The following is a 20,327-nucleotide window of genomic DNA, read 5'->3' as shown; positions in this document are numbered from 1 at the left end:
GCTGAAGTTCAGTGAGGAGAGCTCTGAGAGCTGATAAGAGGAATGGGACACACCCCAACTCCATACAGCTCACAGGGAACAGAGCTGAGACTGTCAATCTGTTGGAGGTCCCTCCCCTGTCACCATTTTTCTCTTGGTGTCAGTAAAACTTTTAATATCAGAGCAATGAGGCAGTAGACACTTAGTGCTCTTAACCCAGGGTTCCCATTGATGTGGTGCAGAAATCGCACCGGTTTCTGTGTGATTTCCGCACCGCATCATGATCGCAACCTGTTCATGCGATGTGTGTATGTTGTATGTGTTGTATGTGTGTAGGGTGTGTATGTTAAGTTAACAACACCCTGAAATTGGTTCGCAACATGTGGAGTGATGTCCAGAATCAGATCCAATCTTGGTGGGGACAAAAAAAAGGGTCCTGCACTATTTCGGTGCAGATGCGGTGCGATCTGAGCCATACAAAATATACGGCTCAAATTGCACCGCACAGAAATCGCATGTGCTTTGCACAGGAATGCGGTGCGGTTCCCGTGCGAATCACATGCGATATGCCGCACCACATCAGTGTGAACCCGCGCTCATTGAGACAAGTACACACTAGAGAGGGATATGATTTGTTCATATTTCATGTAGGAGGTTTACAACCACTTTAACCACTTGCCCTCCAGAGGATTTACCCCCCTTCCTGACCACGCCATTTTTTGTGATACGGCGCTGCATTACTTTAACTGACAATTGCACGGTCATGCAACACTGCACCCAAATAAAATGTACATCCCTTTTTCCCACAAATAGAGCTTTCTTTTGGTGGTATATGATGACCTGTGCGGTTTTTATTTTTTGCGCTATAAACAAAAAAAGACCGACAATTTAAAAAACAAAAAAAACTATATTTTTTACTTTTTGCTATTAAACATGTCCAGTAAAAAAAAATGTAAAATCCAATTTCGTCATTTTCGTAGTTTAACCATTTCAATACCGTGCAATTTTACACCTTCCTGCCCAGGCCATTTTTCAGGTTTCAGCGCTCTCACACTTTGAATGACAATTGCGCGGTCATACAACACTGTACCCAAACTAAAATTTTATCATTTTCTTCACACAACTAGAGCTTTCTTTTGGTGGTATTTAATCACCGCTGGGGTTTTTATTTTTTGCTAAATTAACAAAAAAAGACCAAAAATTTTGAAAAAAAAACAAATTTTTCTTTGTTTCTGTTATAAAAGTTTACAAATAAATAATTGTTCTTCATAAATTTAGGCCGAGATGTATTCTGCTACATGTCTTTGGTGAAAATAACCCAAATTAGGATGTATTTTTTAGTTTGTAGGAAAGTTATAGAGTTCACAAACTATGGTATAGATCTGAATATTGATCAATCCTGAAGTACTGACAGCCAATCTAATTTCTTGAGGTCCAAGAATGTCAGAACAGTACAGATAGACAGTCCGACGTACTTCATAAGAGGCATGGCGAGTTTTTTGAAGTTGTATTTTTATGTCATAATTTTTCGGAAAATGAAAAAATTAAAAAAATTATTTTCACTATTTTTTTTTTTACATACTGTCACCAGTGCAGTACAGCGTCATCATATAACTGGCATGGCGGTTAACAGGGACACTGACTGGTGACAGTATGAAAAAAAAAATATATATATTTTTTTAATTTTTTTTTATTTTTTTATTATATTTAATTTTTTATTACATTTTTTTTTATTTTTTTTAAGATTTTTTTTTCATATTTTACTATGACCAAAGTAGTACAATGTTACCATAGTAACACTGTACTACTTTGGGGAAGTGATCAGTATTTTTTTTTTTTTTTACACAATTTGCTTATAGCAAAGAATTACTTTGCTATAAGCAAGCATTTACCTGAATGAAATCGATTCATTCAGCTTTTTTTTTTTTTTTTTTTTTTTTTTGTGCTTAGCTGTGATTTGGTCACAGCTAATCACATGACATGTGCATGTGATTAGCTGTGACCATTCACAGCTAGGCACTAGTATACAATGGATGGCATCATGAATGAAGCCATCCATTGTATACAACTGTCATGTGACCTGCTGTGATTGGTCACAGCAGGTCACATGGTACCAGCAACGGGAGCCGGTACTCGGATCTGTCATCGGCCGTGTCCAAGGTGCACGGCCCGTGACAGATCCCGCTGCTGCGCCGCTCTGCATTACCGCAAACGGCGCATGTGCGGGAGCACGCCAAATGGCGTGCACCCGGAATGAAGGGGCACATCTGAAGCCGCCAAACGGCCATTGGCCGGGCGGCTAATGGTTAAGCCAAAGTGTATTCTGCTACATGTCTTTGCTAAAAAAAATCCTAAAGCAAATTAATTGGTTTCCGTGAAAGTTATAGCGTTTACAAATGGCATATATACTGGATTTTTTTTTACTAGTAATGGCGGCGATCAGCGACTTATAACGGGATTGAGGGACTGCGGCGGGCATTCTGACACTGGGGGTGAACTGACTAACTGTCATTGACATCCCCACTGACACCAATACAATGATCAGTGCTGCGCGCGCACCCCCTAACCAGAATATATATACGTGATTTTGCGCACCCGTGCCGCCCTGTAGCAGTATTTCTGCTATCAAAAGCACTGACACTGTACTAATGTCACTGGGCAGGAAGGGGTTAACATCCGGGGCGATCAAAGGGTTAACTGTGTGCTGTTTTTCTGCGTGCTGTTGCATGTGCTTTACACTGTAAGCATACAAAGCAGTGCACAGGAGCTGACAGGGGAGAGATCTGTGTTGTTTATACACAGGTCTTTCCCCGGTCTGTAATACTTGCCGATCGCCGGGTGTCGGCAGGGAATCACCAGCCGGGACCCGGTGATTGACAGCCGAGGCCACAAATGATGGCGATGACCTGGTGATCAACAGCTGCGCGTGCACCCCCTACCCGGATTATATATACATGATATTGCGCACCCATGCCACCCTGTAGCAATATTTCTGTTATAGGGCAGCGCAGAAGCGGTTCAGGTTTAAAAAAAAAACAAACCTTCAACCCTTAGAATCACTTTCAGAATCCATACTTGAATAGATTTATTATTTTTTTAAACCAGCGTTTAGTGTCACTTTAACCCCTAAAACTCAATGAAATGGAATACTTACCTAACCCAGAACAGAAAATCTTTTGAAGCTAGCATTACAGCTCCTGTGGTGTGCAGCACCAACATTTCAGCACCAAAATAGAATTATTCGCTCACAATTCTTTTTAATAAATAACCTAATTAAAGCTTAGCTGCCCTTTAAAATAATCAGTCATTGGTTGTTCTTCAATTCCATACCCTCACAACACTCCCAAGGCTTAGAATGAAAAATGATTTTACAGGATTGTAAACTCTTAGCTTTGAACTAATAAACACCTCTTCCGTCTTTGGAAAGTGCGCTCCGGCAATCCACACCAAACAAACAATTCCCCGTATTATTTTCAGAAAATATTATGTCATGTTTATATTACAATATATCCGGCTCGCTACTTCATTTCCCCGAGCGCGAGTATTGAGTAAGTATTTATTGAGTGACTGCTCAGGTAGAGTGATGGGGCTATTGTACGAAGCATGTTCCTGCCCACAAATCCCAATAAAGCTTTTATTTCTTTCACTCCCTCGTGATTGCTTTAGAGGAGTGAGGCAGCCGAGGTGACAGATTTGCAGGATGGAAGGAAATTCCTTAAGTTTTGGTGCTGCTTGTGAAATATTATAGTACAATAAAAGAGCAAAGTTGTTTAATAGAGAATTGGGAGCTGCCAGCTGCTGCTCCGAGGGTTCTGCTCTAGTCATGGACATACAGTCATGGCCGAAATTGTTGGCACCCTTGATATTTTTCCTGAAAATCAAGTATTTCACACAAAAAAGGTATTGCATTAACACATGTTTTGCTATACACATGTTTATTCCCTTTGTATGTATTGGAACAAATATAAAACAGAGGCAGAAAAGCAAATATGACATAATGTCACACAAAACCCCAAAAATGGGCTGGACAAAAGTATTGGCACCCTTAACTTAATATTTGGTTGCACACCCTTTGGAAAACATAACTGAAATCAGTCGCTTCCTATAACCATCAATAAGCTTCTGACACCTCTCACCCGGAATTTTGGACCACTCTTCCTTTGCAAACAGCTCCAGGTCTCTCTTATTGGAAGGACACCTTTTCCCAACAGCAATTTTAAGATCTCTCCACAGGTGTTCAATGGGATTTAGATCTGGGCTCATTGCTGGCCACTTCAGAACTCTCCAGCGCTTCTTTGCCATCCATTTCTGAGTGCTTTTTGACGTATGTTTGGGGTCATTGTCCTGCTGGAAGACCCAGGATCTTGGACGCAAACCCAGCTTTCTGACACTGGGCCCTACAGTGCGACCCAAAATCCTTTGGTAATCCTCAGATTTCATGATGCCTTGCACACAGTCAAGGCACCCAGTGCCAGAGGCAGCAAAACAACCCCAAAACATCATTGAACCTCCACCATATTTTACCGTAGGTACTGTGTTTTGTTCTTTGTAGGCCTCATTCCGTTTTCGGTAAACAGTAGAATGATGTGCTTTACCGAAAAGCTCTATCTTGGTCTCATCTGTCCACAAGACGTTTTCCCAGAAGGCTTTTGGCTTACTCAAGTACATTTTGGCAAACTGTAGTCTTGCTTTTTTATGTCTCTGTGTCAGCAGTGGGGTCCTCCTGGGTCTCCTGCCATAGCGTTTCATTTCATTTAAATGTCGACGGATAGTTCGCGCTGACACTGATGCTCCCTGAGCCTGCAGGACAGCTTGAATGTCTTTGGAACATGTTTGGGGCTGCTTATCCACCATCTGGACTATTCTGCGTTGCAATCTTTCATCAATTTTCCTCATCCGTCCACGACCAGGGAGATTAGCTACAGTGCCATGGGTTGCAAACTTCTTGATAATGTTGCGCACTGTGGACAAAGGCAAATCTAGTTCTCTGGAGATGGACTTGTAACCTTGAGATTGTTGATATTTTGCCACAATTTTGGTTCTCAGGTCCTCAGACAGTTCTCGTCTCCTCTTTCTGTTGTCCATGCTTAGTGTGGCACAGACAGACACACAATGCAAAGGTTAAGTGAACGTCTCTCCTTTTTATCTGCTTTCAGGTGTGATTTCTATATTGCCCACACCTGTTACTTGCCCCAGGTGAGTTTACAGGAGCATCACATGCTTGTAACATTCTTATTTATCCGCAGTTGTGAAAGGGTGCCAATACTTTTGTCCAGCCCATTTTTGGAGGTTTGTGTGACATTATGTCGAATTTGCTTTCTTTCCTCCCTTTTTTTGTTTTGTCCCAATACACACAAAGGGAATAAACATGTGTATAGCAAAACATGTGTTAATGCAATACGTTTCGTGAGAAATACATGATTTCCTGGAGAAATATCAAGGGTGCCAACAATTTCGGCCATGACTGTATATTCCCAGCCCATTCCGGTGAACCTCTTTTAAGAAAAAAACATAGCAGGATTTGTAGAACAGTTTTTACCAATAATTTATAAGCCAGTGAAACATTAGTTGGTGTAACTGGTTAAAGGCACACATCAATCAGACGCAGACATGTTTAATTTTTATCCCATCATTCATCTTAAACAGACTAAATATTTCTTGGTCTAAGAAGTGCCGCATCCCAATAATTAGAATTGAAAAGGACATTTCACATGATGGGACTTTCAAGGCACAGTACAACCAATTCTCATAAAATATACATTTTATTGATACACACACAATACATTCTGCTTTGTGTCCATGCGTTTTGAATAATATTTACCTGAATGTATCCAAAAAGAAACAAAACCTTAACAGGCGAGCCATGTTTCTTGTGGGAGGGATGGTTATATATATGTCTATTCATAGCTATAGATGGGGACATTTGGGAAAACTTTATCTTGTGATTATGGGAACTAGAGAGAATTTAGTTTCATTTTACATTGCAGATTCCCTATGAGCATACATCTTCTCCATTTCTCCAAGTCTACGGAATATACCATCAACATTTATTTATTTCAGGTACTTATATAGCGCCATCAATTTACACAGCACTTTACATACATATATTGTACATTTACATCAGTCCCTGACCCTCAAGGGTTGTACAATCTAAGGTCCCTAACTCACATTCATACATACACATACTGGGGCCAATTTAGATAGGAGCCAATTAACTTACCAGCATGTCTTTGGAGTGTAGGAGGAAACCAGAGTACCCGGAGGAAACCCACGCAGGCACAGGGAGAACATGCAAACTCCAGGCAGGTGGTGCTGTGGTTGGAATTCGAACCAACAACCCTAGTACTGCCAGGCAGAAGTGCTAACCATTTCGCCACTGTGCTGCCTTCATGGTAGCTTAATGCCCTTCAGCAAGCATACGGCTGACATTGGCTCGCCTGTTAAGGTTTTGTTTCTTTTTGGATACATTCAGGTAAATATTATTCAAAACGCATGGACACAAAGTGCAATGCCTTAATACATGCTAATAAGATGTATATGTCTCTTTAGATCTAGTGTTTAATCACCTCTGGCTCCTGACGAAGTGGATAAAATCCAAGAAACGTGTTGAGCTTTCAGAGATAGTACACCTGTGTTTTCGCAATTTGTAATGTATCTTGAGTAGTTGCTCACAAGGTAACTGCGATTTTAATTATACAATCTGATGTAAAAAAAAATGTTATTGTGTGTGTATCAATAAAATGTATATTTTATGAGAATGGTTGTACTGTGTCTTGAAAGTCCCACCATGTCAAATGACCATTTAAATTCATCTTAAACAGCTGGCTATCATGCATAGAAAGCTGAACCATATTTTTTGTTTCAGTACTTATCACTGTCTGACATTTCTTGGTAAAGTCCCTTGAGCACTTTTGTTTATGTATACAAAGATACACCTCTGTCACATGTTTTTTTTCAAAACTTCAAAAAGCTTTATTGCCACTTAAGTTCATACACAGCAAGCCAAAGCACATAGCTCTTTGCAAAGCCATGCTCCTACTCTTTTGACGCGTTTCATCTTAAATTGAGCTTAGTCATAGACCTCTATGACTACGCTCCAATTTGGGGTGAAACACACTGGAGTTGAAGGTCTGGCGAAGAGCTTTGTGTTTAGGCTTGCTGTGTATGTACTCAAGTGGCAATAAAGCTTTTTGAAGTTTTGAAAAAAAACATGTAACAGAGGTGTGTCTTTTTATTTTAAATCAGGGAAGAACAGGCCTCACGTGGTATACATAAAAAAAAAATGCCCAAGGACTTTACCAAGAAATGTCAGACAGTAATATTTGAAAAAGTATTAAAATCACAGTTTCTTTATTTCCACAACATGAAAAGTTACATTAAAAATGCTCAACATTATTATTTTTAGTTTTTTACAGGTAATTATATAGTGCTGTCAATTTACGCAGTACTTTACATATATATTGTAGATTCACATCAGTCCCTAACCCTCAAGGGGTGTACAATCTAAGGTCCCTAACTAACATTCATACATACACATACTAGGGCCAATTTAGACAGGAGCCAATTAACCTACCAGCATGTCTTTGGAGTGTGAGAGGAAACCAGAGTACCCGGAGGAAACCCACATAGGCACAGGGAGAACATGCAAACTCCAGGCAGATAGTGCCATGGTTGGGATTTAAACCAAAGACCCTAGTACTGCCAGGCAGAAGTGCTAACCATTTAACCACTGTACTGTCAACATAACATTATATCATAATTGGAATGTTCCCATTACACATAATCATTTAAACAAGTAACATCATCAATGAATGACTGGACTATGTCATTAATATTCATGCTTGAAAAACTTTTCTCAATGCGTTTCGTGAAACACCCTTCACTTCATCAGGAGAAATTATAAATAACACACAAATAAGAAGCGCTGCACAGATAACTGATGAAATAACATAAATCATAAACTTAAATACAATGAATTATAATAATCCATGCTGTGAAAGAAAAGTCCTTAATGTGAAGTCAATAAGTGCAGATACTCCTTTCGCAACTAATAAGTGATACGTGCTCTGTGCGCCCCGCCTGAGTGCCCCCTAACTCACCAACTATAATAGACTCTTATGGTGAAGTAAGAGTCATTCACGCTTTGGTGGGGCATGCAGAGGTATGCTGGATATTGTAGTCCTCCTGATTTAAATGATGCTCTCCAAACACCTGTACTGCCTCTGAGAATGCCCAGTGTGAGGGGCGAAACACGTTAGGTACGGACCGTGGTGACTCTAGTACAGATGTTTGGAAAGCACAAGTGATATACTGCCATATAGCCGTAAATTCATGCCTTTTTTTCTCTGGAAACATGTTAGTGCAATATAAGTGTGTCTGCTTTTAATTAATAAACGGAAATATACTATTTGGATGCCTATTTCCATTCCTTATATGCATATACCAAATATTGGCTCCATATCTGGATCACTGTGGATGACAAGCATCATTTAAATCAGGAGGACTACAAGATCCAGCATAACTCTGCATGCCCCACCAAAGCGTGAATGACTCTTACTTCACCATAAGAGTCCATTATAGTTGGTGAGTTAGGGGGCACTCAGGCGGGGAGCACAGAGCACATATCACGTATTGGTTGCGAAAGGAGTATCTGTACTGATTTCACATTAAGGACTTTTATTTCACATCATGGATTATTATTATTCATGGCATTTAAGTTTATGATTTATTTATTTCATCAGTTATCTGGGCAGCGCTGCTTATTTGTGTGTTGTTTATTTTGAGAAGGTTATATCCTATAGAAGCAGTAGCCTTTAATTATTGGGTGTGCACTATTGATTTGTGTGTCCTGAGCGCAGGTGATTATCACTTAGGAGAAATTATATCTTACTGGAACTGTTGTGGAAATAAAAAATCTGAGATTTTAATAATTTTTGTGTAGGTATACTCTACTATTTGGGATCAAGAAACGCCACTCTGCGCATGAGGTCACATACACATATATAAGACCTCATTGAGTCATCACCCAGGGTCAGAGCCAAAATATTCTAACGAGCAATGTAAATAAATATTAGTTAAAACAGAGTTTCGCCCCAGCCCCCATAAACATTTGAAGTAAGAATCTACAAATACTGTAGCTGCTGACTTTTAATACTAGGGCACTTATCAGTCCAGAGATCCAGCGGTGTCCTCACCCCAAGCTGATTCTTCAATCGGCTGTTGAGTGCTGGCTTCCTTTAGTCCCTTTGAAACCAGCGGTGAAGCCTTGAGATTTCACAGCTGGTTGCCAACTGCGCATGCATGAAGCGCACTGCACTTTCTGAATGGGTCGCAGTCTTCTGGGACCTGTTGAGTTTCTCAGAGGGCTGTCGGAGGGCCAAACTTCTGTCTCAGTTTGCTGTGGCCCCCTCCCCCCAAAAGGTGCTAAATGTGGCAGTGGAGGGGGGAGGAGGCAGATAAACCGCTTTAACAGCTTTAGGCTGTACTAATATAATAATCTAAAACCAGAGATTATAAAGACTAAAAATGCCCATTGGCGACAGGCTCTCTTTAAGAATATGAACAAACTAGGCTTTAAATGTAAAAAATAAATTTTATATAAAAATATATATATATATATATATATATATATAAACAGAATATATATAGTTAGTGAAGATACAGTACATGAATCATGCCTTATCTCTTACATATCACATTTCTTTTAATAAATACAACAAACATATGCTTATATGGCTTTTCCAATGATAACTGCTTGAAGCTCTTTTCTCTATATTACACCACCATAAAGCATTACTTTTCAGCATCATTTGAGGGTCTATCCACCCAAAAGTCATATTTAATGAGACCCTATAACCATTGCTGATTTAGGGTAAAATAACAGGGTCTTTTTAAAGTGACTGTAAAACGTGTTTTTGTTTGGGGGGGGGGGATTATTTACTTAACTGTTCTGTGCAATTCTGAACCTCTTCTTCTGGGGTCTTCTGATGGTGTTCTTGGCTCCTCCGCTTTTGTGTCTGTCCCCCATTGCAATTCGCTTGCTCTAGGGGCAGACATGCAGGCTTGCTCCAGAGCCAGGGTGTGTGTGCATAGACACACACACACACACACAATATAGCTCAGCCCCCCCCCTCCCTGCTTTCTTGTCACAGGATTTGACTGACAGCAGCAGCCGAGTCTCCAGTGAAACGAGAGAGAAGAGTTGCTCCAGACAGGAACAGCGCTGGATCAAGATAGGGCTCAGATAAGTTTTAAAGGAGTGGAGGGAGGCACAGACACATAAAGGTTTTTACCTTAATGCAGAGAATTAAGCATTAAGCTAAAAAAAACCTTTTTGCCTTTAGACCCCTTTACACCACTCTAAAGCCCACCCATCCCACATTATACTTTCCATAATTACTCTCCACCTCCACTACTTTCAGTTGCCACAAAACACCCAATGTTGGAGCTTGGAGGGAAAGGTGATTTCACCTCAATGTAAGTGCTGCATCATAGTAGATAGTCACATGCTCCACCAAATCTGAAAGCACTGGGTATTTTGCATTGGCAATGTGAAGGACAACATAAGGCAGTTATTGGGATGGGCTTTAAAGACCCATTTATTTAGCTCCCAGTGGGCAAGATGACAGGGTCTCAAAGTGTTAGGTAAAGTCTAGTGGGATATGTAAGCCTGTTGCTTCTTATATGTCTTGCATATTCCAAGTGATCTCCCTGCTATAATCCTCAAATCTGTTCATGCCCACCTCTGAGTTTTGGGTGTTCCTGACCACCTTTGTGTTTTGCAGCTCCTCCTGTTATAGTCTACCCAATAAAAATAAACACAGAGTGGTAGCCTTTCATTATGGCCTTACAAAGTGTGCAGACTCAGGATATCTCACTAGAAAATTCCCTGAGAGACAGAAAAACCTACCAGCTGCTTTAACACTCCAGCATCTACCAATATTTCTTTTGGGTGGAATGACCCTTTAACCCTTTATTTACATATTTATTGACATACCTGGAATATGCTTGGCCCACCCAATGATCACCACCAGCTCCCGGTCAGCCAGGTCACACAGGGTAGTGAGGGCTTTGATGTCACTGTCGGGAATGGTTGGGTCAGGCATAGCATAGATCTTCTCCGGCTCAGCCACCAGCAAATGTGAGACAATCTTGTTATCTGTAAGAAATAGACCACAGCATGGCACAATCAATAGCAAGATCTCTCTGTTTCCAAAAATACAGCAATCATCGGTGTATCATTGAGCCTGAGAACCTCCCATATATCATAAAGCGATATCAGAGAACCGCGCTTCCTGAAAGACAGAGTTTAAAAATATCACCGTGAAAGCCGCAGTTTATTAGACATTCCAAATAACACCGCGTGCTGCCATACATCTTAGGCTGTTTTTTTCTACAAGCATCTGAGTTATTAGGAAATCATCTGCCTTTATTATCTAGGAGCGATACAATACAAAACCTAAAAGAAATTACATAGAAAATCCTACTTTTCAAAGTAAATGATAATATGTTGAAAGGGAAAGCCTATTCAGAATTGATTGATCAGTTTTTGGTTGATGTTGGGAAGATCAGTCACGCAGCTGCAACTATCCTAATTGGTTTATAGAAATGTGGAAAAGAGAGAACAGGATGGATAAAGACATTGCTAGAAGAGTTAAAGGTTGTCTTTAAATTAAAGATTATGTTAGAAATATTGTGTATGTGCACATGTAATTAACAATAATGTGAAATATACTGTATATAATGTAAAACATATACTGTATATATATATATATTTATATCAGGCAGCACAGTGCTTAAATGGTTAGCACTTCCGCCTGGTAGTACTAACGTCGTTGGCTCGAATCCCAACCATGGCACCACCTGCCTGGAGTTTGCATGTTCTCCCTGTGCCTGCATGGGTTTCCTCCATATACTCCAGTTTCCTCCTACACTCCAAAGACATGCTGGTAGGTTAATTGAATTCTGTCTAGATTGGCCCCTAGTATGTGAGTGTAAGTTAGGGATCTTAGATTGTACACCCCTTGAGGGTTAGGGACTGATATAAATGTACAATATATATTTGTAAAACACTGCGTAAATTGTCAGTGCTATATAAGTACCTGAAATAAATATTTATATTTAAAGGCTATATAAAGTCAAAACATTTGACTACAGATGAAAACATACAAGTACCATCATTTCATGGGTCTGCTGCCATTTCTTGATGTGACAGACATTTGTTATTGTAAGAATGGCACAAGCAAATTCATCTTATTTGGATCAATGTTCTGACTAATCTTTGCTTTTTCAGAATTATCGTGGTACTGCTGTAGGCCATTCACCTGGATGTTTGGGGCTGAGGTTTGGTAAATGTTGGAAAACAGTGTTCATGTTTTTTGTACCATAACTACATCAGTATTTAGGAGAAATATATTATTCTACCAGTAGATGGCAGTGTTTATAAGTTTGCAGCTTCATCTATGGTATACTGTATGTCTTTTCTCTGAATAAATTTCCTGTTTCCTTGTTGCAGTGAAGCAGAAAAGCACATGTGGACTGTTTACTGTCTGTTCTGTAGGGCTCTATATAGAATTTCTAACAGGTTATGTGCCAAGTCATAGCTGGTTACAGCAAGTAAGTGCAGGATACAGCAACAGAAATAAGACTGCAACAGAATAAAAGAAAATGGCCAGTAACACAGCTGCAACAAAGCTTTCATTTGCAAATCTAACAGCACGTTTGAGGTTTATATTGCTGTTCTTTGATTTACTCTCTCTATTTGTCTCGGTAAACACACTGTCATTGGGATTGAAAGTAATAATAAATCCAAAACTTTGACTTGTCAGCAGAACAGAAATAGAAATTAACTCTTCCAACAGTGACACCTGCTCCAGCGACAACTATCTAAAACTGGTCATACACTATTAGATTTTTTTTTGCTCAGCCTACAGACTGAATTAAAAAAATCTGCCAGATTCCTCAATCCACTCTTTATAGCATGGATGGACAAATCTGCCTGCTGGGCTATTGGATTCTGACATCCGTCAGTTTTCAGAATATGTTATTTCTCCTGAAAATGATTTATCAATATAGTTTGTATATTGTGTTACCTGAGTCCTTTTTTATGGATATATACAACATCTAAGCCCTGATGTATGGGGTGTGTTCAGACCCACAAAATGCTTTAGCTGCTTTATTCACTTATTTAATGAATAATCAAAGATTCTTTGGACTCACTTTTGGTCTGACACTCTTCATGCCATCTTTTTCAAGATTTTGAGCCTTATTACCCCAGTTAGGTACCAAGAGCAGCCTCATCAGTGCCATCAAGCCCAGTCATATTATTCTACAATATTGCGCCACTGATTATTGTTTTTCCAGGTACCTTTCCGATACCTATTCTAAACATATTTCTTTATAACTGGTTTCCTTTAATCACCTGGGAAATTTTAAAGAACTGTCATATACCTCCTGAAACATTAAAATGAATAACAAGGTGGATCAGCTGTGCGTGATCTGCCTCAACTCCATCTAAATCTATGTATGTGTGTATCTGGGTATTTACGTTGAAAACCATTTCTTTCTCTCAAAAAATAGCAATTTACCCACCATAACAAGACATGCTTACATATCGCATTGCAAAACAAGGTAGCATTCTATTTAGCATTACAAAGACAACTGGAATGGATGCTAGTCATTCAGAACAACATCCTTTTATTGATTATATCTAAAACATTTGCAAAATCATGGAAAAACAGATGTAAGTGCATTAGTGGAATGGCCCTAGGACAGCTCTGTATCAGATGTCATTACATACATACATTTATAGAACACACAAGATATAAAGAGAAGGCCTTTATGTGTCATATCTAGTATTGTACTAGCTTTGAAAGGTTTACATCCACGTCAGAAGACTAAGACATAAGGCTCTCCTAGTATTATGTGACTGCTGCACTGCTGGAGATCTTGTGTATGGCTTAAAGGCAGGCAATATACAGCCAAACTACCTTCTGGGTTAACCAACTAAAATTCCTATTTCAATTTTTGGTAGATGATAGAGATAGAAAATATGTGATAGATTCTCCTATATCTTGGTGATTATATTAGTAAGATCCCTGCACTGAGCTCCCAATTCTGCACACCTGATGGGCCCATTATGAGAGCTTTTGCTGTCCCTTCTGGATTTTTGCTTTTATTTATTTTATGGAGAATATTCCAGGAGCATCTAGGATATACAAAGGTGGTCAAGTACACTAACATCTCACTGGCAGAAAGGAACAGTCAAGGATTATGGCATAGAGATCTCACTGTATCCATGACATGTAAGAAGTCAGGCTTTGGATCAACCCACCAGGCTCCATTGTTAGTTAAAATATGAATTTGACATGGACTGAACCTTTAGGCTATATATGCAACCTATGCATATGGTAGCACACATTTGTTGGGTAACACAGAAGGCAGGTCCCTTGCTTTATACTGTGTATTGGGGTGCCATACCTTAAGTCAGTCTTCCTCATTCAATGATCCATGTAACCCTAATGTTCCTCCAGAGGTTTCTGTGGGTTCCATGAGCAATGAGCATTTTATACCTTTCAGATAAGTAACCACTGAAGCCATTAATTTTTTTTTCTTTTGCTATCTGTAATGGTAATTCTTCTGAAACAACTATTGTAAGGGGGGCCCTTCTCACAATGACTACCAACATAAGGGGACCTTTCTCTACTGAGCACTATGAATTTGGCCTGGACTGAACCTTTAGGCTACATACACAACTTATGCATATGGTAACACACATTTATTGGGTAACACAGAACAATTACAGTAAATACATGCCCAAAGGGCAGGTCCGTTGTTTTATTCTGTGAACTGGGATGCCATTCAAAATGAACTGACACCTTAAAGCAGAGCTTTGGGCTCCCCTCAAAAAAATAAAAACCAGCAGCTACAAATACTGTAGCTGCTGACTTTTAATATAAGGGCACTTACCTGTCCAGGGATCCAGCAGTGTCCTCACCCCAAGCCGATTCTTCAATCGGCTGTTGAGTGCTGGTGCCACCATCTTGACTAAGAGAAACTTGTGGCTTCAGGTGCTGGTTCCAGCATCTTCAGTAAGGGAAGCCAGAAGTGAAGCCTTGCAGCTTTACAGCCAGCTTCCCTCTGCACATGAGCGAAGCATACTGCCCTTTGTAAATGGGCCGCAGACTTCTGGGACCTGTGAAATGTCCCAGAAGGCTGTGGAGATCAGGAGGGAGGCCAAAATTCCATCTCAGATCAGTGCGGTGATCTGACCCATAAGTGGAAGCGGGTACCTGTCAAAACCAGGTACCCACTCCACCCAAAAAAAGTGCCACATTTGACAGTGAAGGGGGGGACAGGACAGACAAACAGAACTTCCCCTTTTGGAGTTCTGCTTTAAGTCAGTCTTTCCCAATGATCCATGGAAGTCTAATGTTCCTTCAGAGTTTTCTATGGGTTCCTTGAGCAATGAGCATTTTATACCTCTCAGATAAGTAACCACCGACACCATTAATCTTTTAGTTTTGCTATCTGTAAAGGGAATTCTTCCGAAATAACTATTGTAAGGGGGTCCTTATCCCAATGACTACCAACGTAAGGGGGCCTTTCTCTACTGACCAGTAATGAATTAGGGGGCACTCAACTAATCATCAATGTGAAAAAAACACTACACTTTTTACTGTCTGTATTTTTTCCTGGCCATTATTATTATATTTATATAATTTTTAATTATCATTACTTAAGACCAGAAAGTTATTCCAATGGTCCCTCCTTGTTAAAAAAAAGGTTGAGCTTGACATTAATAATTCTAAACACTGATAATTTACACACAAAAGAGTGGTGTTGGTGTAACTACAGTAGCTATATAAAGAATACATGTCTTGGAACTACCACTTTGGTAGCAAAATGTTTTAGGAACATTTTTTTAAACTGTTGGCAACCATGCAAGGCCTTTTGAAGTAAACTAGGGCATATCACTATAGCCATCAGTATCATCCAGATAGCCAGAACTACACACATAATTTATGGCATCCTATCTAGTTCTTTAGCAGAGTATTATCTGGAATGTCTTTAGCTGTGCACATAAAAATTCTTCCCCTGCCTCCATAATCTTTTCCCATATGTCTATACATCTAACAGTTGCATATATCTTAATGAACTATATCAATAACTCTAACATATTACACAAGTTGGTTCTTAGATGAGTTCTTTTTAGAAGAATTGGCTATCCCACTTAGTGAAGAAAACAGCAGACAGATAATGAAGCAGAACCTGCAATGTGCAATAAATCCTCATTTTCCAGACAAAAGAGAATGACATAATTAGGCAGCTCACAAAATGATTCAGAACATTTATTGTTAAGTTGAGCTTAAAATAATCAAAGTCTTTTACAAAGGAAGCTTTTTTTTTCAGAGATAAAAATATATGATCGCTGTTGTAAGGCGAATGATTGACTTCTACTGAAATGACATACATATAGGGTGGAATACACGATCATTTGGGGCAACTGTGCAAGTCAATGTTCCCACAACCCATTTATATGTCTACAACCTAGAAATGTGCCGACACGCTTCTTTTAGAGCTTCATTATATTTAAAACTGGAGCTGCAGAACCAGGTTTCACCTGCAGGTGGGGCTGCAAGCAAAATCTAAAATTGTGGCACTCTGTCCCCTTCAGTCTCAGGGAAACGCACCAAAGCAGGGTGAATGTTCAGTGATCTTGAAAAAAGGTCTTAGCTAGTAAATTTGCAATGTGAAATGTATTTTAGGACACAGGGATGTCCATTACATTACAGCAGGCCCTATTTCCTATTAATATGCCATCAGATTGAAGCCACAACCTCTCCTCAGGCTGATGGAGCCATCAGACCGCTGGAATTAAGGGCACTGAATAGCCATAAGCATTGTTACCAGGGAAGAGAAGCTTATTTAATGTTTTCCTAATTGGAATCAATAAATTCCACTTTTCCGCTGTGCCTATTCTGTGCACAAACAATCACTGAGAAAATGCAGGAAAATCTTTGAGTCTCAGCACATTAGAGAGAAAAAATATATTAATGATGGCACAGATAAGTCAAGTTTACATAATATATCCGCCATACAGGCAAAAGAGGCACATGCCTAGGGTACCACGGCTTGTAGAGGCAATATGAAAATTGTTTAGTAACTGTAATTTCAACACATTTTTATAGTGTTTAACATTGTTTTTTCAACCAAAAAATAAGAGAATCGTATTTTTATATTAAGTATTAGGCAAGAAATATATTTAGATATTAATTTAACTACAGATTGTATCATTTAAAATGAATTAAAAATACATTAGCAGGTTAAAGCTTAGGTGAGATTTTGTGTTTACCTATGCTTTGAGTAGTTATAATCATCAAAACGTCTATAACATCATTTGAAAATTTGAGGCTCTACGCTAAGCTAAAGATCATAGTTCTGGTAAAGTTATTGACTTCATGCATGCTACAGAACATTTATGTGAGTTGCCTCTCTGACTTGAATTGCATGAAACATACAGTATATAGAAGTGCTCACCAGGAATACTGAGAGCCTGGTTACTATAGTGCACCCATTGCCAACATATAAGATATATATCAGACTGTATTTACAGTATGTTTAGAGCCTGTCAAAAGATACATGGCAGAACCCCCAGTTATTATTTAAATGAGCACCACAGATTTAAAAATAAAGAGAATACATTTTAAATATATATTAAAATATAAAAGTTTTTATATGATTTGGTTTACATATTGTTTAAGGAGTTATAGCCATTCAACTTTCAAGAGAATTATAACATAAAATGCAAATTAAAGGTCCCCTGGGTCTCAAGGCCTAGCTACAGATGGTATCTTTGGATAACAGTAGCATGTATACATTTGTGTAAAGTGTCTGCCTGATTCATGTGACATAAAACATAGCTAAAAGTGCTCCACTGGAATACTCAGAGCCTGGTTACTATAGTGCACCAACTGCATGTTTTAACATAAGCTATATATTAGATTGTGTTTATAATATGTTTATAGCCTGAAAAAAAAACAATTTGATAGCTTCATGTAATAATGGTTTGTGAGTTGCCTGTCTGACTCATTTGACATAAAACATAGCTAAACGTGCTCTGCAGGAATACTGAGAGCCTGGTTACTATAGTGCACCAGTTGCATGTTTCAACATTAGAGTTCTATTAGATCAAGTCTACAAAATGTTTAGAATTTGAGCAAAAAACAAACAAACAGATAATTTGATAGGTTTGTTTAATAATGGTTAATGAGTTGCCTGTCTGACTCATCTGATATAAAACATAGCTAAACATGCTCTGCAGGAATACTGAGAGCCTGGTTACTATAGTGCACCAGTTGCATGTTTCATGTATACGAAATATTTAGAATTTGGGAAAAAACACCAAACAAATAATTTGATAGGTTTGTTTAATAATGGTTAGTGAGTTGCCTGTCTGACTCATCTGACATAAAACATAGCTAAACATGCTCTGCAGGAATACTGAGAGCCTGGTTACTATAGTGCACCAGTTGCATGTTTCAACATAAGAGCTCTATCAGATCATGTATACAAAATATTTAGAATTTGGAAAAAAACACCAAAACCAGATCATTTGATAGGTTTGTTTAATAATGGCTTGTGAGTTGCCTGTCCGACTCATTTGACATAAAACATAGCTAGAAGTGCTCTGCAGGAATACTGAGAGCCTGGTTAACATAACGCAGCAGTTGGGTGTTTCAACATAAGATATATATAGTAGATACTGTTTCTAATATGTTTAGAGCCTGGCAAAAAAAACAAATAATGTGATAGCTTTGTGTAATTATGGTTTGTGAGTTGACTCTTGACATAAAGCGTAGCTAGAAGTGCTCTGCAGGAATACTGAGAACGTGGTTACTATAGTGCACCAGTTGCATGTTTCAACATAAGATGTGTATTAGATGATGTTTACAAGATGTTTAGAACCAAGCAATACATAAATAAATTAATCAATCAGATCATTTGATAGGCGTGTTTAATAATGGTTTGTGAGTTGCCTGTCTGACTCATTGCTCTGCAGGAATACAGAGAGCCTGGTTACTATAGTGCAGCAGTTGCATGTTTCAACATAAGATATATATATATATATATATATATATATATATATATATATTTTATTTTTTTTTTAGATTGTGTTTATAATAGGTTTAGAGCCTGGAAAAAAAAACAAAATTATTTGATAGCTTTGTGTAATAATGGTTTGTGTGTTGCCTGTTGACTCTTTTGATATAAAACATAATTAGAAGCACGCTGCAGGAAAACTGAGAGCCTGGTTACTATAGTTCACCAGTTGCATGTTTTGCGATAAGAGTTATATTAGATCATGTTTACTAAATGTTTAGAACTGGGCAAAAACCCCAGATAATCTAACAAATTCACTTCAGTAATGGTTTGTGAGTTGCCTGTCTGACTCATTTGACATCAAATATATATGGAAGTTCTCTGCAAGAATACAGAGAGCCTGGTTACTATAGTGCACCAATTTCATATTTCAACATAAGATTTATATTAGATAATGTATGCATGATTTTTAGAAGTAGACAAAAAAACCCAGATAATTTGCTAGAATTGCTTTAATAATGGTTTGTGAGTTGTTTCCCTAACTCATTTGACATAAAACGTAACTAGAAGTGCTCTGCAGGAATGCTGAGAGCCTGGTTACTATAGTGCACCAATTGCATGATTTGACATAACTAAGATATATATCAGACCGTGTTTACAATATGTTTAGAGCCTGGCAAAAAAACCCAGATAATTAGTTAGGTTTGCTTCAATAATGGTTTGACAAATGGCTGGTTTATCTTCATCAAGTACAGCTTAGTGAAATTGGAGTAGTTATCTCCTTAAATGCTATTGTAACACACTGCTCCACGGTAATCTCAACTTCCAAAACACGGACATCAGAGACGACTGCCCGCCTCGCTTTTAATCACTTTTTCATACGTGACACTGACAACAATGACAAAACTCGACAGAAAAAAAAAAAGAGGGTAATCTCTGCATCACAAAATCCAACGAAATTAAACGCCCCTAATGAAATTAAGCATTACGGTTTATTAAATTTTATAGTATTATCGGAAAGTTTTCATTATAATGCATCAAATCTGCTTAATGCAACCCTAAAATGTATTTACAGAATGGTGGAACAGCTTAGTCAAACGCAGCGCCGGATGCCAGATTGGACAATTGAAGGTATAATCAGCATAATGTTTTTTGGAAAGGCAAAGGGAATCCATGCCATATGTTCACTTAAGCCTTAATGTTATGTAAAACTGGTTGTTTTTTCTTTGATAAAGCTAAAATGTCCT

At 38.6% G+C, this 20,327-nt stretch overlaps 1 protein-coding gene across 10 annotated transcripts in view; it reads right to left on the bottom strand.

Annotated features, from left to right (window-relative positions):
* Positions 1–20,327, bottom strand: part of ESRRG (estrogen related receptor gamma) — a 1,108,989-nt gene that overhangs the window by 74,240 nt on the left and 1,014,422 nt on the right. For all 10 annotated transcript variants that reach the window (XM_089684805.1, XM_089684808.1, XM_089684809.1 and 7 more), the window contains one exon: positions 10,976–11,137. In XM_089684805.1, coding sequence (XP_089540931.1) covers positions 10,976–11,137 — 162 coding nt within the window. The remainder of the gene's footprint in view (positions 1–10,975; positions 11,138–20,327) is intronic.

The sequence above is a fragment of the Staurois parvus genome, unplaced genomic scaffold, assembly GCF_062004578.1.
Source record: "Staurois parvus isolate SC_StPar_1 unplaced genomic scaffold, SC_StPar_1.0 ptg000357l, whole genome shotgun sequence".
NCBI classification, from domain to species: Eukaryota; Metazoa; Chordata; class Amphibia; order Anura; family Ranidae; genus Staurois; species Staurois parvus.
This window is presented reverse-complemented; position numbering and strand designations above follow the sequence as displayed.